Source organism: Pogona vitticeps, chromosome 1, assembly GCF_051106095.1.
Source record: "Pogona vitticeps strain Pit_001003342236 chromosome 1, PviZW2.1, whole genome shotgun sequence".
NCBI lineage: Eukaryota > Metazoa > Chordata > Lepidosauria > Squamata > Agamidae > Pogona > Pogona vitticeps.
In genome coordinates this window covers 40,794,386-40,816,937 of record NC_135783.1, presented here as the reverse complement: position 1 = coordinate 40,816,937, position 22,552 = coordinate 40,794,386, and the positions used below count along the sequence as shown (strand labels likewise).

General features: G+C 42.3%; 1 protein-coding gene across 1 annotated transcript in view; it reads right to left on the bottom strand.

Annotated features, from left to right (window-relative positions):
- The window catches only part of LOC110078686 (ALK tyrosine kinase receptor), a 171,867-nt gene that overhangs the window by 12,274 nt on the left and 137,041 nt on the right, over nucleotides 1-22,552 (bottom strand). Inside the window, exons 13-17 of the mRNA XM_078383016.1 lie at nucleotides 16,929-17,019; nucleotides 15,495-15,559; nucleotides 13,335-13,464; nucleotides 2,862-2,959; nucleotides 1,631-1,723 (exon numbers count right to left, since the gene is read on the bottom strand). Coding sequence (XP_078239142.1) covers nucleotides 1,631-1,723; nucleotides 2,862-2,959; nucleotides 13,335-13,464; nucleotides 15,495-15,559; nucleotides 16,929-17,019 — 477 coding nt within the window. The remainder of the gene's footprint in view (nucleotides 1-1,630; nucleotides 1,724-2,861; nucleotides 2,960-13,334; nucleotides 13,465-15,494; nucleotides 15,560-16,928; nucleotides 17,020-22,552) is intronic.

Here is a 22,552-nt window from a genome sequence, read left to right as displayed (position 1 = left end):
ACATCCTTTCCTACTTCTGCCTCTTGCAGATAACATTTCTTCTTCTTCTTCTTCTTCTTCTTCTTCTTCTTCTTCTTCTTCTTCTTCTTCTTCTTCATCATCATCATCATCATCATCATCATCATCATCATCATCATCATCATCATCATCATCACTATCATCATCATGATCACCATGGGGTTTCCAAGTAAGGAATGCACAGAAGTGATTTACTATTCCGTTCTCCTGGGGACCCCCTGAGACTGTAGCTTGCTCAGGGCCACACAGACTAGCTCTACTCGCAGGAGGCACAATGGGGAAAAGAACTCCAAACCTCTGGCTCTGCAGCCAGATATCTAAACCACTAAGCTATCCAACCAGCTAAGCAACATTTACATGCCCATTGTTTACCTATAAAAAAATACTGATTCCATCTTTCAATCAGACTACTAATGAAGGCAATATTCGCATTTCTTTGTGTCCTTAGTCTGCAGAATACAAGGAGTCAGATCAGGGCTATGTGATTGCAAAGTCTGAAGAAGTGGACTTGTCCATGAAAGCTTGCATTTAAATATAGCAGCTAGTCTTTAAGGTGCCACAACATTTTTGAACCCATATGTGGTACAGTACTTCTCCGATTAAGTAATTCCCCAGACTGACATTAGAGGGCGCTGTGGAAACATTACTATTGCATTATGAATAATATACGTATATATTATTAAATTCTTCCTGGCACCTTCTAGTACTGCACGATAATTAATCCCAGAATCTTGGATAAATTCCAGACTGGATAATTACATTCTTTTGACCCTTCCCCTTCTTTTATGTGCTGTAAATCAAAGAGATTTACTAATGATACAGAGAATGAAGGGAACAGGGTCAATGCTATGGACGATGATGCTGAAGCTTCACAAAAGGATTATGCCACTTGTGGAAAAAGTGAAGAAAAAGTAAGGTGGTTGGTATCGCAATTAAAAGAGAATGCACAGTAATGACCAAGAAAAGTGATTTGAGAAAGTTGGGTGAGTCCACAGTATTGAAGGAGAAATGAATTCCGCAAGTGTCTCAACTGTGCCAGGAATATTAAAAGACCCACAGCTATAGCAACCTACCAGAGCCTAGGACAGTGATGGTGAACCTTTTTCAGCCCGAGTGCCCAAACTGCAACACAAAATCAACTTATTTATTTCAAAGTGCCACTACTGCAATTAAAACCCAAATGCTGAGGTTTTAGTTTAGAAGAAAACAACTGCTCCTGCACTGCAAGGGTTAAATCTCTCTCTCTCTCTCTCTCTCTCTCTCTCTCTCTTCCCCCCCCCCCATGGGCAGTATTAACAAATAAATACTTACTGGTCCTCCAATCCCCCATTGGGCTTGACCAGTAATGATCGCCATTGCACCCCTCCGCTGGACCACTGCACTAGCAGAGAGGAGTGCCAAAATCTGGGTTTGGAGGACAGGTAGGTATTTCTCTATGGTGACTTAAGGCTCATGTGCCCACAGAGAGGGCTCTGTGTGCCGGCTGTGGCACGCGTGCCATAGGTTTGCCATCACTGGCCTAGGAAGAAGATAAGCTACACAAATAAATATATCATATTCAAATATTAATGTTCTATCATGTAATGCTGATAAGAAGCTATATTTTCCTTACCTGTATATGTCCCGAGCCATTCCGAAGTCACCAATTTTAGCTATTCTCCCTGGACCTTTGCAAGTTAGGAGGCAATTTCTAGCAGCAATGTCTCTAAGGGAGGAGGGGAAAAAAGAAAGTTGTTCTTATATAGCAAAAATGGGTAACCTTGTTCAATCCAGGAACAATTTCCCCCTAGAATCCTCTCTGGATCATATACAGCACCAGAAGTAACTGGTAATACTTTTATGGTATTTTTTGGTGTTAAACATGGTGGTGGAAGGGGAGGGAGTTTCCTGCAACCTATTTAAAAGGTGAACTGCTGCTTCTGCAGGCTTCCAGCAATGACCTTTCTTTCTTTCTTTCTTTCTTTCTTTCTTTCTTTCTTTCTTTCTTTCTTTCTTTCTTTCTTTCTTTCTTTCTCTCTCTCTCTCTCTCTCTCTCTCTCTCTCTCTCTCTCTCTCTCTCTCTCTCTCTCTCTCTCTCTCTCTCTTATAAGATGGGGAGTCTAATAAGACTAAGGCTCACAAAAGTAACCCATGTGCAGCCCCAGGTCCATTCTTACTTTAACCACTTAGAAGGAATTTCAAAAGAAAGAAAGAAAGAAAGAAATACGTATGTGAAACAATGCCCTTGAAGAACAACTGCTCAACTAACAGGCAGTCTAAGGACACAGCTATTGGCTATTGAACAGTTTCATTTTTAAAAAAGATAGCAAAGCTGGAGACTTGGCCGTGCAGGGTTTGAAATTCTATAAATTGTTCCTGTTGATAAACACAGAAGCCAGTGAGTACTAGCTTTAAACCCCCACCTCCACCCCGAAAAAGCAGAAAACAAAACAGCAACAAAACCCTGGCAGCTAGGTTATTTTTTCGTAGCTGACTGGCAACCCCTATGCAACTTGAAATGTTCTTCTGTGATTATATATTTTAAAGGACTTTAATTATTTAAGCTGCATGGTGGTGGTTTTTAAGAAAATGCTTTCAAAACATGCAAACAAATAATGACAACTGGTTCCCACTTTGAAAGCTTTTAACATAACACTGCAAATACAAAGTCTCATTTGCTTCCTGAACATTTTTCTTACCTTTTCTTAGCAAAGAAGCACTGAACCTCTAGGGGGCAGAAGTATACAATCATCCTCAGCAATGCATTGCTCTATGCTCTTAGAGTTTCATTAGCCCTTTATAAGGAAATCACACACAAAGCACACGGGAGTGGTCCCCCAAGAACTAGTGTTTCTGCCACTTACCTATGGATGAAGTGATTTTCTTCCAAATACTGACAGCCACAAGCAATGTCACGAGCTACATGGAGCAAGTCCAGCATACCCAAGGATGAGGGATGGCTCTAAAAACAAACAAAGGCAAAAACTGCTGGATAGCTCAGTGGTTTAGGTATGAGACAGATTTTGGGAGTTCAGTTCTTCACTGTGCCTCCTTGATAGGGGATGGACTTGGTGATTCATAGGGTCTCTTCTAGCTCCGCAGTATGATATAATTCAAAGCAGAGGTTACCACTGAGCTGTATCATCGATCGATCGATTTATTTAAGAAATTAATTAATTTGTATCCCGCTCCCATTAGTGTCACAGCACTACTCTGGGTGGGCTACAGCACATATAACAGAAAACAGAAATAAAAATAGAAACATTAACAACAGCAACAATACCCACCCACCCCCCAGGTTTTAGATTAGGATTTCCAAAACAGAAGGAAAGCTTGCTGGATACGAAGGGGGTGCTGATAAGTACTGAGCCTTTCCCAGAAAAAATTGAGCTAGGAAGCTGTAACTGCCACCCTATTCTACATATTCCCCCAGGAAGTCAATGCACTTGTGACATCTGCCCTGCAGCTTCTTAAGTCTCTGTAAATAACATTCTTCCAACTACTGGTGTAACTGCTCATTTGCAGCATTAGTTGCCTCCAGAACACTCCCAAATCATTGTCCCTTTAGGTGTTATTTTAGTTTGGGGAAGAGAGAATAGTCAGAAGGAGCCAGGTCGGGAGAATAGGGTGGATGGGGTATCACTTGAAAGCCTAAGGACGTCAGTTTTGCCATTGTTTCACCTGCAGCGTGTGACAAGGCGTTGTCATGCAACAGGATGACACCTTTGGAGAGCTTTCCTCAACCGTTTTCCTTGATGTTTTGCCTCAACTTCATCAATAAAGCACAGTAATAGTTTGCATTGATGGTTGAACCCTGTTGGAGGTAGTTCACCAGCAGAACTCCTTTCTTATCCCAAAAAAACTGTTGCCATTTGCTTCTGCACCAACCTTTGCACTCAGAACTTCTTTGGCCTGGGGGAACCACTGTGCCTCCATTCCTTAGACTGTTCCTTTGCTTCAGGATCATAACAATAGATCCATGTCTCATCACCAGTTACCAGTTTGCCCAGGAAATCTGATTAATTTTTTGCAAAATGTTCCAAAACAGCCACTGATGACTCCACATGTTTCCTCTTTTGTTCGATTGTCAAAAGTTTGGGGATCCACTTTGCTGCCAGCTTTCTCGTTTCAAAATTGTTTTGGATAATGGCACCAACTCTCTTACGTGATATTCTCAGATATATAGCAATATTCTTGGCTGATATTCAGCAGTTCTCCATGATCATGTCATGGATGGCTTTAGCATTTGCAGGCACAGAGACAGAAATAGGCCTTCCACTGGATTTCTCACTTTCAACATCGAAATGGCCAGTTTTAAAATTGACAACCCAACATTTAACTATTGCATATGAAGGGCCACCGTCACCCATATTTTGTGACATTTCATCATGGATCTGCTTTGCCTCTTTCCCTTGGAGAAACAGGAGATTGATTATGGTCCTCTGCTCTTCCACATTGAACTTTTCTCGAGGTGCTGCCATGTTCACTTTGGACCTGAACATGAAAGATAAGTTAAATTCACAGGTACCGTATTTGCCGGCGTACAAGATGACTTTTTGGGCCCAAAAAACATGCCTCCAAGTGGGGGGGGGGTCTTGTACGCTGGGTGCACTGAATAACGCGCGGCCGCGCTGGCCGGGGAGGAAGGAAGGAAGGCAGGCAGGCAGGCAGGCAGGCAGGCAGTCGGTCTGGATGGATGGAGGGAAGCACAGCCTGCCATGCCTAAGCTGCCTGCCGCCCCATGCTGCTGAGCCAGCCACCGCTGAGACAGCTCTGCCCAGGTCCCGGAGCTACACCCCACAGCAGTGCTGGACCTCCCGGCTTCCTCTGAACCCCCCCCCGTCTCCCGGGAAAGCGACTGCCAGGAGAGCAGCCTGGTGGCCCGCCAAGGGTTCGTGCAGCGCAGCCTGATCCAGCGGCTGAGAGGTCAGGAGGAGAAGGCCGGGAGGGACTTCGAACAAGTGGCCCGCCTCGGCAGCCCCTTCGCCCACCAGCAGGTGGTCCGGATGAGCCCTTACTCCACCCTCTGCAACCTGATGCTGGCAGAGGTGATGAAGCAGCTGCGTGGCTGCCCGATCCTCCGAGAGAGGCTCCCTCCAGGGGGGTAGAGGGCCCCAGCTGAGAGTCCCGGGGCTCACCCGCCGGAGGAGCGCACGCACATGCGGGGAGGTGAATAAAAGAGAGGCCTCTGCAAAAAGGTGGTCCGGCTTGGGCTCGCTCCCCCGCCACCCACCCGTTTCCCTTTTCCTCTTCCTCCTCCTCCTCCTGCCGCCGCCCGCTCACCCTCTTCCGCTCTTCCTCGCCCTCTTGCTGCCATGTCGTGCACGCGCGCTCGCTCGCTCGCCCGCCCGCCCGCCACCCACCCACCCGTTTCCCCTCTTCCTCCTCCTCCTGTTGGGGGGGGTCGTCTTATACGGCCGGTCACCTTGTGTGCCAGCAAATACGGTAGTTGGTAGTTGATTTTTGCACCATTGAATACAGACAAATTGCCCAATACATCCTGCAATTTATAGCTTCCTAGCTCAATTTTTTCTGGGAAAGGCTCACTGCTTATCGGCACCCCTTCGTAGCTCAGTGGTCTGGGATGTTAGGAGTCTGATTCTCTACAGTGTGTCCCAGAAGCTGTGTGCCTTGGGCAAGCTGCACAGTGCCTAGAAGACTGGAATAGTAACCTACTTCTGAGTATTGTTTATCTGGAAAATCCTACAAAGAGTAGCCAGAGATCAGAACTGACTTGACAGTACATTATTATTATTATTATTATTATTATTATTATTATTATTATTATTATTATTATTATTATTATTATTATTATTATTATTATTATTATTATTATTATTATTTCCTTTAACATAAATGTGAATACTGAGATTTTCAGTGATGATGATGATGATGATGATGATGATTCACCTTTGAAAATCTCAGTATTCACATTTATGTTAAAGGAAAAACGTTTCAGCTTCCTTTATTTTTTTTTATATTATTATTTTATTTTGTTTTACTTCATTTGTCACTTTTCTTCCAGTGAGGAGTCCTAAGGTGGCTCACAATTATTATTTTTTTTAAAAAAGCACACCACCAAGTAAAAACACAGTAACTTACAAAGTTAAAAAATACACATATAATAGTAATTGAAGCAGCTATCTAAACATCTAAACTCTTTAAAAACATAGTTGAAAGAAAAGGCTCAGTCTAGCCCACTTTAGTTATTTGTTATTAAAAGCTTGCCTTAAAAAGCAGGTCTTTAACTACAACTGAAAAGGCAAGAGGGAGGGGGCCAACTTGTCCCCATCAAACATTTCCATTACGGCAATGAGACAGAGAAAAGGGCCTCTTTTGAAGATCTTATTCTCCCTTGCTCAGACATTTTGGATGAGAATTGGCCCAGCTCCTGATCTTTGGCTATTCCAAGTGAGGCTGATGAGAGTTGAAGCCAAAACATCTGGAGGACACCAGATCAAAGCTCAATTCACACGATGAAACAGATTTCCTATTTCCAAGTGCAGATTACTCTATAGATACTGCTCTGTATGTTCCTGTCAAAAAGCCCTTCTATACACAAGAAATCCGCCTCCCTACTCATGCACTGAAAGCTGCATGAACACTGCCTCTAAGTGGACAGTCCTGACAATCTCTTTGGGAAATAGAAGAACTAATGACAGATAATGATCACCAACCATCTTTCAGGTCAGGAGATCTCCACAAACAGCCTCTGACTACAGTATTAGCAAGATTATTTGGTCTCAGAGGCTTGCAGCTGCTGCTCTGGTAAACTGTGTTGCCAAGGGGAATTTTGTCTTTTAATGAGTAGTAGTAAAAGCTGAACTCGTCTGTTCATGCAAGCCTTTTCTGTATACGTACAGATCGTGTAACCTTCTAAAATGACCCTGGATTTTGCTACTTTATTTCAAGCCCCCAGCACCTGGATTCAGCGAATGAGGACCCAGTAAAGACTTTCAAATCCAACTAGGCCTGAGGCTCAAGAACTGGCTGACCAGACACCTCTGAATTTCAGGCTTTCATTCCCACAGCCACTGTGGCACCTCTGAGGCCTGACAGGTTAGTGAGGAGATTCCGCCTCATAATAACTTTTGAGATATAACTAGAGGTGCTTGGCTTTAGCAATTATGTAAATGTACTAAATAGCCAACTAAACAGCTTCTTATACCCTGCATTTACTTATAGCCCATGTTTTATGGGAAACTGGCATTTCTTGCAAAGCATGAAGATACATATATATCTCAGTAACAAAGGAGGTATCATAAAACAACTCAGGCATCTTCAACTCAAATCCATCACTTGCACAAGCTAGATGCGAAGGATATGTTACCAAAATCCTTTAAGGAAGGAACTTCAAAGAAAGAAAGCTTGAAAGGAATACCAATTTTAATTATTTATTTATGATGCTTGTGCAATGCTATCCCATGCATTCCTCTTCTCAGGCTTCTTTACTGCACGTTGCTGTGTATGCATTGATTTCCCTGCTGGCATTAATAAACACTTTCCAGATACTTCACAACTTAAAATCCCTCTTGGCAGATTTCTAAGAGAAAAATCTTCACATTAGTTCTCTTCCAAGAGAACTCTAGCACCAACAGTGTGCCTGGAAGAAGCTCTTGGCAAAACAACGGAGTGTCATATTATTAGATAGGGAGCTGTTGTTGTGAGGCTTTCCACTTGACTGGAAGTTGGTGAAGCCTGGAGGCAACAACCAAGAGCCAGTAGTTTAGGAGGGTTTAGTGTCAATCCAGCCATTGTTGGAGCTACATGTTCCTTGTGACGTGTCCAACGTTGCACCTTTGGACTGTCCACCAAACACCATTTGCCTTCCAGACTTTCCAGACCTTGCACTGAAGTCCTTCCCTCCTAGAAAAGGGCCAAGTTTTTCAAAACATGTTCAGATCTCTGAAGACATACAGCCCAGCACCACATTTTATGGCTGTATCATTAGCCTGCTCCCATGGTCCGAATAGAAGACCTCAACTTCTTGTCAGAGTCTAAATGGATTGCTCTCTGGGATTTCATTCATAAAAACCTAAACTGGATTTATCCCCAACCACTTTGTTAAAAAGAAGTTATGTCAGCTGCATCTGTGTAACAAATATTGGGCTTTGAATTCTATCACCATCTGAAATTAATATCTCCCCCCACACACAATAATATCTGAGCTCTTTGAATGACTGATGAAAATCACACTACAGGATAATATAGAGATAACAACAGTGGACCGAGAGTTACACATTATTTTCATTCATAAACCACCTAATGCAGCCTTTTTCTTTATAGCCTCAGATAATTTTCATTAGCAAAAAATTAATTTTAAAATCAGAAACTTCAATTGTCACAGGAGTGTCTGGGAATATGCACTTGATTATAACAGTGAAGAAGATTCTATGATTCTAAAACACATGGAAACATCCCAAGTAGTGCTTATGTACAATAGCAAACTTTTCCCACCTTTCAACAACAGCAACATGTCTATAGCCCAGATTTGATATTTACTCATGAGCCTATAGCCCAAAATGCATGAATTCAATCTATACTCCAATCCCAAATACTCAGCTCTAGTCACTAGTGTGCCAACTCATGGTAGCAGTCCAACCATGAATAGTAACATTCTGCAGAAGGTATCGTTTTCAAAAAGCTGACTGGCAGAAATTCAGTACAGCAGTGGATCAAACATCTGCCCAGTCCCAGAGGTCTAGGGCCTGTTCACTGAGGCAGTGAACCGATCATTCCAATGGTCCATACTCTAAGCATGCAAAACTGACAAGGCCTAACAGCGGATGTAATCACCCAAATTAATTATTATTTTTCACTGTGTGAACATAATCCCTTGAGTGAAGAAACCATTTTGGCTGGGCAGCAATGAATTTCTCTGATCTCAAAAAGGAAAAAGAAAAAAAGAGAAAAAAAGATGCTTGGATTAGATAGGACTCATGGAAGAAATAAACATATCAAAAATAATCAAACGGACTGGAAATTATTAAAGTGGCTTAACATTTCAGCAAATCAAAATAGCTGAAAGAATAAGTGATTGCAGACCAATGGCTTTACAAGACCATTCAGTTTAAGTGAACTGGAAAAAGCTATGTGGTGGCGCTGCGGGCTAAACTGCAGAAGCCTGTGCTGCAGGGTCAGAAGACCAGCAGTCGTAAGATCGAATCCACGTGACGGAGTGAGCGCCCGTTGCTTGTCCCAGCTCCTGCCAACCTAGCAGTTCGAAAGCATGCAAATGCAAGTAGATAAATAGGGACCACCTCAGTGGGAAGGTAACAGCGTTCCATGTCTAAGTCGCACTGGCCATGTGACCACGGAAGATTGTCTTTGGACAAAAACGCTGGCTCTATGGCTTGGAAACAGGAATGAGCACCGCCCCCTAGAGTCGAACACGACTGGACAAAAATTGTCAAGGGGAACCTTTACCTTTACCTTTTAGCAGCAAAAATGGTAAGGCCTGGTTGACATCTGTGCTGAACAGATAAACTATTTTGGCACAGTAACAATGAAGTGGCTCCTAAGTTTCCTTAATATTTGTCTTGGTCTCTCAGGATTCCAAAAATTTGGAGAAAGGCACAAGTGACTGCCATTTTGAAACCTGGTAAAGAACCCACAGACACAGAAAACTTCAGGCTGATTTCCCTACTTTGTCATCTTTCTAAAGTCCTGTAAAGAATGATTCTTAACTGTCTAATGCAAGTCGTAGAACCACTCTGCATCCCACAACAAGCTGGCTTTAGACCTGGGAAGAATTGTACAGCAGAAATTGTACATTTAACACAAGGTGTTGAGGACGCCTTTGAAACTAGGAAGATCACAGGGGTGACCTTTGTTGACCACTCAACCACCTATGATACTGTTCATCATCAGATACTAAAACTCTATAACCTATCAAAGGGTTGAAGATAACCAAAACAACTGGAAACCTTTTGCAAAATCACAGATTTTTTTTTTTTTACTTTCAAGGACAACAGAACCAATGGATGACTTAAAGAATGGCAAATATTATAAGGAAAATACCTGTATTTGGATACAAATCAGATCATACAGTATTTGTATATCCTTCTACATGCATGTAGTAACATCTCCCTAGTGGAAACTTTAACAGAAAAGGGTCTCCTTGTCTTATGCTGGGCTGGAGGTGAGAAATCTTATGGAGGCCAGTGATTTCCTGACAGATATCTTGTTGAAAAAGTGGGAATTCCTCACATCCTTATTTATTTTTAAAATTGATTTTATTTATTACACTTCTAGGCTGTCTTTCTCCCAGCAGCGAGTGGTTTACATCCTTAGTGTGAGCCAGGTAACAAGAACTGCCAAGAACCAAATCCAGAGCGGACATTCAAGGTGTCTCTGCTTCACCAGAGACACCTTGCATGGACACCGCACAGAAAGGAGGCAGAAAGCATTAGGCTGAATAGGATGACTGAGAGGACAACTCTGTAGCTGAAAGCATCTCCAGTTGTACTGAATTCTTTATCCTTGAAAAAAGTAGGTATTTGAATAAACATGATCCAATATCTCTACCATGGCCTCTGTCTCCTGCTTCTCTACTTTTCCCTCTTACTTTCCCCCTTAAGAAGGTAAAATTGGAAAGAGCAGCACATAGTTTCCTTAATCTTTATGATTCTTATCTATGAATTGCTCTGCAAACTTGGGAAAGAAAATCTGCATTCAGCACTGCAGTATTATAAAGTAGGCCTTGGTTACTAAGTCTCATGCACAACTTTTTTCTTAGCTTAGGGGTGGGGAGAAATGGTCTGTTGTGCCTTTTATTCCCTCTCTGTTAAAGCAGAAACTGTTTCTCTGCCAAGGACAATTTAACAGGGTAATTTGCTTGAGACATGAAGCGTTTGCACCCATTTTGTACGGGGATGCAGAGCGCTGGTGTAGCCTTGAAATACTGAGGAAATTCACTTTACAGCACCTTGTCGCTGCTCTTGTTCCCTGGATGAAGGAATGATACCTCCAGCTGGAAATTGTGTGGTTGCTGCCTGAAAGGAGGGACAAGCTGGAAGCGTTCAAGCAACACATCCCCTTGTTAGGTCAAACCTTCCGAAAGGTGACCGCAAAACAAACTGACTCCATTGTTCAGTATAATCACTGCTTTGAGCCACAAGCTTCAGGACACAAAGGAGGGAAATTACTGCTTATCTTTCCAAAACCTCTCCTGATTGCTTTTCTACTGCAAACCCCTTGAGCAGAGAAATCTTTTAACTCCTTCCGAGTTTTGCTGTGTTGAGACTTTGTGCACATTTCAGTTCCAAGGATCTTGACAGCCTTTGCTCTCTGCCTCTACCAGTAGCAGGGCCTTCTTGACAAGATCATGATCTCCCCATAGAGAGTTTTATGGATTAAAGCAAAAGGGACATATCAGAGCTGAAGGAAATCCTGTTCAGTCTAGGTTGCTGTAGAGGTTGGTGATAAAAATGTATTAACTCAGATTCTTAATGAAAGTAAGAATTCACACAGTCAAAGGTCTGCATAGGTTTGCCCTCTGTGTATGTATTCCACAGGGATCTGTGTTGGCTACTTGAAGGCAGGGCTGACTCAAGACTTTTTACTCTCTGTAACAGAGGAACAAATGGTGTTCCCCCCCCCCCAGCCCACACCACAAAATTAATTCACGTAGCATCCTGGCCCAGTCACATTATTTGGCCTGAGGAAGAAAACCTCACAAGCATCTGTCAGTCTTCTTGGCAGTAAAAATATAACCGTAATAGATTTAATAAGTAACCACTTGCTGCCTTTGCATAATACATCTAAATCTACTGTTTGAAGCAGCCGCTTCTCTCTATCTTACATTAAAGTTGTCCTATTTGGATATCTAAATTAGTTTCCTAATGATCGTGTCATGTTTTTGCTTTTTCAGGGCATGTTTTTATCCCTGTGATTGCTTATGTATGTATGTATGTATGTATGTATGTATGTATGTATGTATGTATGTATGTATGTATGTATGTATGTATGTATGTATGTATGTATGTATGTATGTATGCATGCATGCATGCATGCATGCATCCATCCATCCATCCATCCATCCATCCATCCATCCATCCATCCATCCATCCATCCATATTTTTTCACTGTTATATTACCCCATTAATGTTATCACTCTCTGGGTGGTTCATAGCATACAGTAAAACAGGTTTCCGGGTGGAAGATGGCCTTAAGCCTGAAGTTTAACTGCTATGGACTCACAATCCCATTTGTATCAATTTGCGCTAAACATTTAGTAGGAACAGCTGTTGTTTGACTCACATGGTTGTAGATGATATTCAAAAATAGTGGCAGCATTCTATCACTAGTTGCCACTGTTAGCTGCTCTGGAAGACAAATGCTATATTCTGTCACCACAGTGGGGTCTCTACTTAAGAACGTCCCTACTTAAGAACAATCCAACTTAAGAACAGCTCCATTTGCTAAATTTTGCTTCTACTTGAGAACAGAAAACCAAGATAAGAACAGGAAAAAAAAAACCTTCCCTGCTCTTTTTTTAACCTTAGGTCATCTTAGGTTAAAAAAAAATTCTCCCCCTAGTGGTAGAGTACGTATTAACCAGCTTTGCATTAGTTCCTATGGGAACTAATTGCATTAATTTGCATTAGTTCCTATGGGAACTAATGCTTCAATGTACGAACGCACCTCTACATAACAAAAAAACAGCCAGAACGGATTAATTGGTTTTCAGTCCATTCCTATGGGAAATTTTGCTTCAATTTAAGAACGTTTCAACTTAAGAACACCATTCCAAAACGGATTAAGTTCTTAAGTAGAGGTTCCACTGTAGTTTCTATGGACGGAAAAGAGCAGATACGGATTAAATGGTTTTCAATGCATTCCTATAGGAAATGCAGATTCAACATAAGAACTTTTCAACTTGAGAACCACCTTCCAATACGGATTAAGTTCTTAAGTAGAGACCCCACTGTAGTTGTCACTGTTGACATGTCTGTATCTGAAAGGTTTAGGATTAGCTCCAATTGACAACAATGATCTCCAAAGTAATTTCAATTAGTTGTTGTTTTTCAAAATGGCAAAATAAATAACAATGCACAGCAGCCTCCCAAAGAACTTTATTTGGAAGTTGCATAAGTACAAAGTATAAATGGCTTCCCCTCCTGGATGGGGACTAGAATAGGGGTAAGAAAGTAATATTTTCCTTCATCCAATGCAACTCCAGATGTTGGTCTGTGTATAATGTGTCACAGTGCCATCACAAGATCTCTTGTGCAACTGATTTTTGGAAGCAGTGAGACTGCACTAGCTATTGTCATTAGCTTGGATACAGGTTATACGATTTAAATGCTAGCATGAAGCAATCATTTCCCACTTACTGGCCTGGGCCGTGTCTCCCTCAGAAAAGATTTCAAGTCTCCTCCAGCCATGAGCTCCAGCAGAATGAAGCGTGGCAGAGCCTGCAAGCTCACCCCAATGCAGCGCACAATATTCTGATGGTTGAACTTGCTGAAAGAGAGATTAAATGACATCATTTAATTCAGAATGCAGAGACTTGCCTGAGAGATCTGGTTCTATTGGTTAGGACTGCTGGTGTCATCTATGAGTCAACAGGTAACAGCTTCTAAGGTGAAGCCAAGGAAAGGACAGTTCTCTAGATGTTATTGGACCCCAATTCCCATCAGCTCTAGCTACATAGCCACTGGTGAGGTATGCTGGGAGTTGTCATATGACAACATCTGGAAGGCTCATCACATGTTTTGGGGTCCAGTTGTAGAATAATACCACAGGACTAGAGAGAAAAAATGGCCAATGATTTTTTCACATGGGAAAAATGACAGCATCCAGTACTATAAAATGAAAACATTAGAAGAACTCTGAACTGTTCTAGTGATTGCTATATCTATATATGGAGGATAGTTTTAGCCATACAATAAGCCCAGTGTTATTTCCACACTTCTCACACTGCTTTTTGGGCTTCTCTGGATTTTTGAGCAATTGTACATGTGAGACAGAAGGCAAGAGGGATACCCCACTTGCTGGAGAGCCATCCCTCCTCCACAATGAGGATAAGGAAGCACGACCCCAGCCAGCACCAGAACCTGCGGGGAGAGCTCAGCAAGGGACAGAAATAGAGGAACTGAGTGAAGAGATAAAGAACGCGATGGAGGAGGTTCAGGAGGAAAAGGCGGGAAAGGAGAGGAAAAAGAGGGTGGAGTTTGAGGCAGGAACAAGAGAGATAAAAAAAGAAGGAAGGGCAGTTGCCACCAGGCTGGGTGTGGATGGAGGATCCCTGGAGAGGATCGTGGGAGAGGCTAAGAGTGCCTAAGGAGGAGGCTGATTATAGAAGGAGAAGAGAGATTCCACCCAGACCCTCTTACTGGGGAGAAGCAGAGACAAGGGAGTGGAGGAGGAGACTGAGAGAGGAGAAAGAGAGAGTTGAGAGAGAAAGGAAAGACTAGAATGGAGAATAAGGGACATAATGAGGAAGAGTTACAGGGGGACCCTGGGAGAATCGAGACCCTGTGGAATGATGACCAGGATGTCGAGACCGTGCCCCTGTTGGAAGGTTCGACGGGGCAGACCATACGAGACTGGGTCCCTTCAGATTTGGCGGGACCATGGAACACTACTTGTGGAAATCCGTTCCTGTTCAAAGATTGGAAACCCCTTTGAGACCCGTTGTCAGAAGGAGAAAAGCCTCAAGATCATGTTATGGACACTTGTTTATTGTTAAATGCACCAATAAATCTTTCACCTGTTTTGAAGAAACAAAAATCTACTGATTTCTCTGAGCTGAACATGGAGCCAAAAACTGAACCCTCACATACAGGAAGGTCACAATGGACTTACTATGTTTCAGTGACCGCTACAAGGTTATTGTTCTTGCTGAAAGTCAACATCCTCTTTGGGAAAGCCTTGTTCTTTATAAGTACATGAGAGCTGGTGCTGTACTGTGGCTAAAAAAACTTGACAAAAAATTGAGGAAACCTGCAAACTCACTCATTACACTTCTTCATTATACCCTTTTTGCTCAACATTAAAGCCCTTCTATAATTTGGAAATAGTAAAAATAGTCTATTCTACATGCCTATTGTAAGGAGTCCCGAAGGCAGTTCTTGTCGTTCTGCCAACTCCTGCGACGTTGCCGGAACCAGTCGTATTGGCTCTTGCCTTTCCATTGGACCATTTCAGCAACATGGAGAGGGGGGATCTGCTCCTTGGGTAACAGCCTATCCTCCATATTACTTTACCCAGGCTTCATGCTCTGGAGGGGACACTCCTCAATTCAGAGCATGTTACCATAGCCTTTCGAGACTGAAGGTTGCCTATGGATGGATGGATTATAAGGATTGCAGAAAGAGTGTTTTTGAGTTACTTAACGTATTTCAGCCCTTCTAGAGAATCAATATATTATTAATGCTTACTATTAAATATTATTAATATTAGGCATAAGAGAAGTAAAAATAATATGATATCCACTGCTTTTAATTCTGTTCAAATGTGTGCTTGATGTGGAAAGTCTTGAACTAACACACCTGATAATCAGAGCTTCCATGAGGAAATCCAGCTCATCTTGTTCTGAGCAAACTTCAGGCAGGGTCTAAATGAGAAAGAAGCAACAGGAGAAACATGAACAAAACATCTTTCTTATGCATCTTTATAGATCAGCTACAGACTTTATTTTTCTTACAATGAAACCTTAGACCAGTTTAGAGTTGCCACATTTCTTAAAAATAATAATGTGCTGTCAAGTCAATTCTAACTTATGGCAATCCTTTCAGGGTTTTCCAGATAGAGAATGCTACTCTGGAACTGTGCAGCTTGCCTAAGTCTACACAGACTGGTTCTTCTTTCAGGAGGCACAGTGAGGAATCGAACTTTGGATTTCTGGCTCTACAGCCAGATACCTAACTCACTGAACTATCCAGCTGGCCACCATGTTTCTCACAGACCAACTTTTCCTAAACTTGATTCCTCAGATGGTGGCAGTCTGTAGCTCCTGACCAAGGACAATGTTGGTTGGAGATGAAGAGATTTTGTATTCAATGTCTACAGTTGGGAGAGGCTGAATTTAAATAGAAGAACTCTGTATTTAAGAGATCAAATTGGCATAGGATCATACAGAAATTAATTCCATTTCACCCTGTCTCCATGAAAGGAAGCATCTGAGTTTTTTATTTCAGTTAGTGGATTTGGCTGTAATAAATAATGGTGCTGTGTAAGAAAAAGGGTCTAGATCAGGCTTGTCCAACCTGTGGCCCAAGGGCCGCATGCGGCCCAGGTTGGCTCATAATGCAGCCCAGTGCAATTTTTTTATTTTTAAAGAAATTCCAAATTTTCAATTTACACTGCCGGCACTTGCGCCCGGAATGCGGCTGGGGCACATCACAATGGGGGGGGGGGGAGAGGGAAGGAAGGAAGGAGTGGGAGGGGAGGGGAGAAGGGGGGCTGTGTGACTGCATTGTGCTGTCCCTGTCAATAGGTGGACCCCCTCCTGGCCCCATAAAGCCACCGGAGTTGAAGCTGGCAGCCTCTGCTGTCTGAGATCGCAGCTGCCAGTAAGCGCGCTTGGAGCGAGGCTGCGGAGGACAGCTAGGGCTGCCCCCCCCCATGCAGCCCAAACCAAATTTATGTGCGGCCCAAACCAAATTTTCATCTTCTAATGTGGCCCAGGGAAGGTGAAAGGTTCGACACCCTTGGTCTAGATGGTGTCTGAAATACCCATCCATAGATAAGGGATGAGAGAGCCTCCAACTAACTGGAGCCTCTGTCAGTGAATTAAAATGCATCACATTGCTGAACTAGAGCAATAGTGACTCCTCTGTTGTGTCAAATGGCAGTATCAAGAATATATACACTTTTCTCCCATAAAAACTGAAAGGGAACAAATTCAGCCATTTGGCTTTCCTTTGACAAAACAGGGGCTCTAAGCATTTCCACTGATACTATGCACTGATTTTTCCACTTACCTTTACAGCCACTTGTAAGGGACTTGGATCACTGGGAATCCCAACCACCTGACCTTCATATACTTCCCCAAAAGCTCCATGGCCTAGACCCCTGGACAGAGCAGAAAAGAGAAGGTTGAAATGTACTGTATACATATAGCATTATCCACCTAACACAACATGGAGTGAGGTCTATGTATTCTTTCAGTGAGAGAGGTGGATCTATATGAACAGCATGGGATTGTGAAGTTACTTTTTTAGAGTAACCCTATGTAGTAGTGCTGAACTCCACTGGCCTGGTCAGGCAATTCATTCACGAGTTGACTCTCAATTCATTCACGAGTTGACTCTCTATCTTCTATGAACCAGGTTTCAGTTTCATTTACACCATTATCAAAGTGAAGCACTGTTTCATTGGGCAGCATTCTGCTGGCCACTCATATAACACAACATGACTACCACTCCTGGTGGCAGCTCTGCTGAATCTCTGCTTGATCTCTGTTGTGGAGAAGGAAATTATGAATGGTGGACATCCAGTCATGAGAATGGCGCTTCTGCTTGCATTAAGGACACACTGGGTACTTCCTTGCAAAATTTACCATAAAACGTATTCCACTTGCACAGTGGCCTGTAGTGCAAGCAGGATGATCAAACAGGATTCTGCCCATTATTTTCGCTCCTTCACTTGAATTAGATGAAAAGGAATAATAGAGTTGGGTGTCACTCACATGTCAGTGACTTTGATTCTCCAAGGGACGACACTCCCCCCCTTCATTTTCTGATAAAAGCCATCCATCAGGGTGACCACAGCTGTTTCTGTGCCTATCATTGCTACAGATTTCCTGTCTATGATCCTGGTGTGTTGGATTTGGAAAATGGCAATAACAAAATGTTCTAATGCACAGAAAACCCATGGCAGGCTAACTGTGTGCCAAGGCTAAGCATTATTATAGTAGAAGTTGAACAATTTTTATAAAGTGAGCTTCAGAATTAATTATTCAAAAGAATACAGAAAATGAGACAATAAATAAATCATGCAGGCAGTTAAGATAGATTTTCTCCTGTGTGCTCATTACACAAGTTTTATGTCACGGCTCATTCTGGGCTGTGATTAATAAAAATGGAGAAATACTGTGCATGCTGCTGTAGCAACAACCAAATCCCACAAGGAATTTGTGGGTCCCGGAGCACAACACTGCAAATAAAGGGCTTGCTGAGTTGACAGCTCTGAAACTCTTTTAGGCATGCTTTATGTGGGAATGGGTGGAGTAAAGAGAGAGGAAAAGGAGATACTGTCCCAACCATTCACATGTGCAGGGAGTTGCTTGGTTATATTTGTGTGGAGTGGAACACAGTGAAAGCAAGCTTTGAAGCTGCCAGAAGCAGCAGGGAATCAAGCAATAAACACAAACCACAGAACAACGCGGACTGCCCCCTCCTCAGAAAAGCAACTAAAGGAAAATACCACATCGATAAAACAAATTTCATCTTAAAAAAACAAACAAACTACGGTCAATTGTTCTAGAAACAAACATAAAAATAAATAAGAGATGGATTTTTTTTGTATCTCAAAGACCCAGGCTTTTGACAAGAATGTGATGGATGGATTGTTTAACCAGAAAAAAAAGGGGGGGGGGGAAGTTTGCAAAGCTTATCCAGCTGAGTTTTGTAATTAGATTTTAAAAAATAAATAAATCAATACACATCGGAAGCATCATCAAGTTGTCAGGATGCTTGCTTCTCGAGGCTTTTCTATAGTTGTGGTTTAAAAGTTTGCTATCCATGCACTGAACGGGATCCTCTTTCAACTGTAATGCTATGTACTGTGGATGGAACATGGCTTCCTTTCTGAATGCAAATTGTTGTTGCTTCCAGATGGGGCACTGGTGCCAATTTGAGTTCTCTGAATAGAGATCAACATTTAGAAGGCATTCATCTTCTCTTGCTTTTCCATGAGTCCCTGTATCTTTTTATTCCTATACCAGCAGGTGGAGAGGTATGGCACTCCTTAGATACGTGTTGCCGTAGGACAGGTTGCTGTGCTGCTGCTCCCCAGCAAAAACAAAGTGGAGGGAGGAGAATTGGGGAAGCACCTCCTCATGAACACACCCAGATGGGACTTCTAAGATGTCCTCCTGGCCAGCTGGGGAGGGTGGATAGTGAGTGGGGCAGGAATAGCACACCATTGTCCCTGCTTCCTTATTTTCTTTCCCTTCCCTTCCTTCCTTTTCTGTTAACGTGGCTCTTCTCTCAGTCAAGACATAGCTACTCCCACCGCACCATTTCTCTTACTTTTGCTGGAAGCCAGTTGCTCCAGCAGAAGAAGGTGACAGAAAGGGGGCCATGTCGGTAGCTATTTTGTATTGAAGCAGTTTAATGGTGCATAGGATGGCTGGGTAGCTCAATGGCTTAGGTACCCAGCTGCAGAGCCAGAGATTGGGATTTTGATTCGCCACTGTGCCTCTGCAAGTAGAGCCAGCCTGTGAGACCCTGGGCAAGCTGCACACTCCCAGGGCGCCTCCAGAGGAAGGGAATGGTAAACCACTTCTGACTACTCTCTCCCTAGAAAACTCTGGAAGGTCTTGACATAAGTCAGAACAGACTTGACAGTCCATGTCGATGATTATTAATGGTACACAAAAGTTTGGATGTGAATTCTGCTAAATCCCATACTTTTTCCTGTGTGTGCAAATTCAAGAGAGGGCAGAGCAATGGAAATGCTCTGTCTAGAAGATTCTTCTGTTTACACATTTTACTGCAACGTTTTGATTCTTCTCCCTGTTCCTTTTGCAAGTGCTGGTTAAAAAGCTAAAGTATAGAGACAAGATAGTTCCAGTAGTGTTCTGGATGGGATAAGTAGTCCAAGACCACCTGTGGCTGAGGAAACCATCAGAAGCCCTGGCTGTATAGATCCGCATACATGCCTACCAGCTTCATGTGCCCAGTAATTCTTGCAGGAGTGATAGTGGCAATGATAACACCCCCTTGTCATCTTTTGCAATTGTGTTCCTCCAAGAGCACCTCTCTCTTCTAGCAAAGTGCTATGGTAGAATAAAGAAAAAGAGGACAAACAGACATGGTATGGATGGTAGGCAATTCCTTCCCCAGCCCCAATTGTAGTTAAAGCAGCAACATTGCATAAATCTGTTAATGCTTTCTTAATGTTCCTTTTCCCGGAACCATTTGCACCTTGCAAAGCTGCTGTGAGCTGTACTTGGTGGAAAGTTGCAGCTTAGTGATTCAGCATATGCTGATGAGCCCTGGTATAACCCTTGGCATCTCCAGAAAGGATCTCTGCTCATGTCACTGACAAAGATCCAGCGTAAGAGTCTGGAGAGCTGTTGACTGTTTACTGAATGATGAAAGGCAATTTCATACCTACAAGTACCCACATTCCCACTTCAGCAGCGCTGCTCGGAACTGTTAGGACCAATTTAGATTGGGAAGATGGTAGACTTTCTGCAGACATCACCTACAGTCAACATCAGAGTCTCCCTTATATATATCAAGGGATGGGGAGGGAGGGCGTGGGGAGAAACAGTCATGTATCTTTCACCATGTATCTTTTCTGAATCCAAGTCATAAAACATCTTAGACGAATAGGGCCCACTTCTCATAGATGCTCTGGATTCTGACCTGTCTATCTCTTTGTTTTGTTATTCCCACAAGGTCTGTGGTACTCCATTCGAGACTGTAGCAATGTTTATGGAGTATGAAGCAAAACCAACAGTTGTAGGGAGGTGGAGTTTGAAGGAGGAAGAGGAAGAGAAGAGGAGGAGGCAGGACCTCAATGAAGAGGCAACACTGTCCAAAGATGTTTTGCTTAGGGACATAACCTAAGTACTTAAGGATGTAACTATTTTTTCTCCACCTTGATAAAAAAGCGTATCTTCAAAAGAGCAGGCAACTGTAGTGAGATTTTTGTTTTTGCTCCTGTGTGACAGTGAAAAGACCAGTGCCTCTTTTCACCAGAAGTGCTGATGAACACACTAGTAGCACCATTAGCAAACAATATTGTATTTTGCACAACATTTACTGCATTTTTGTCAACATGCTTGTATTCTGTATAAAATGTGCATTTTGTACAAAATATAGCCTTTTGGGTGCAAAATACAATATTCTGTTTCAAAAACATCTACTTCTGTGGATTTTTAAACAAAAAAAGAGGTCCAGAATCTGTCACCAATCTCATTCAGAGAAAATTTCTGAAAAAAAGTTATTTTTATTATGTGAAACAGCCAAGTTCTATAAGGACTTCTGCCCATACAATAATAGCTATGTAAATAAATAACATCAAAGGTCACAAAGAGTCGGACACAACTTAACGACTAAACAACAACAAATAAATAACATACAAAAATGGCTAAGTAAACAAGTAAGAACCTTGTAAGAAAAGCAAGAAAATTTCTAGAAACTTTTTATCAAGCATTTGAAAAGGAACTCCTTTTATTCAAAATCTGCTGCCCAAGGTAGCTGCCTCAGTTTACCAAACAGTAGGGTTTATTTGCTAATTTTCAGGTCTCTTGGGTAAAGATCATTTTGTTAAGCCTGAAATGGACTGACTCTTTCAAGTTCTTTTGCTTTGGGTTCTACCAGCTGTGTTCTGTCTGGCATTCATCCAAAAGCCCAAAAGAACAATTAAAAACTATCTCCAAAAGGCTGAGGCAATGTCAGTAATCCATAGTAAATTAAAACATGACATAATTTTAAAAAATCCAACAGGGAAAATACCCCTCCTACACACAGAGAGAAGAGAAAATGGGGGGGGGGGGAATCACACACTGCCCCTCTCTGTAAAATCAATAAAACCAAGGAAGCAAATACAGTATACTTATCCACGGTCTGAAAATATGAAAAAAAAATGAAAAGAAAAATCCCAGAAAAATATATTTCTAAAGATGAAATTACCAGAAGTGGCCACTAGAAGCAGGCAGAAACCCTGCTATCTATCTAATTTCTTATTAAAAGAGCATTCACTATAATCCATATTTTTCAGCATCTGCGGAGGGGCGGTTGGCCTTAGAACCAATGCAGATATGGGGGAGCTCCTGCAAAGACAAATAAAATCAAAGCTCCCAACCAAAGTGACCAGAACATGTGAAGGTTTCTTTCTTCCCTACCATTCATTGTCTTTTCATTCTTGTGTCCACCAGCAGCGCACAGTAGCAGGTGGCAAAAATAATCCAGGAAAGGAGGAGGAAAAAAAAAGTCTGTTTTGATCCCCCCCCACCTCCCCATTCGGTTTAATCCCAAAGCCCCATGCCTATTGACATATTCTGCTCAAAGAGAAGAACACAAAACACTGTGAAACTTCAACGTTGCCTCTTTGAATGTTCCTGCTGTACAGAAACACTACATTAGGAGCAACCTCTGTGTCATACTTTTCAAATGCATTATCAGAGGCTTCTAGCTGTTTTCTTGCTTTCCTTTACAAGGATCACACAGCATGTTCTGCTCTCCAGTGATCAAGCATCCTCAGCACACAGTTTAAAATGCCCTTGCCAGAATGGCTGTTTTCCCAATTACTCTTGGTAAGAATGTCTGCTCAGAAAGTCATTCTTATCAGCAAAAAGTCGCTCCTCATTTTTTACAAAAGGTGTGAGGTGGGTGGTTGAGACACCACACCAAGCAGTTTCTCCTTGTCT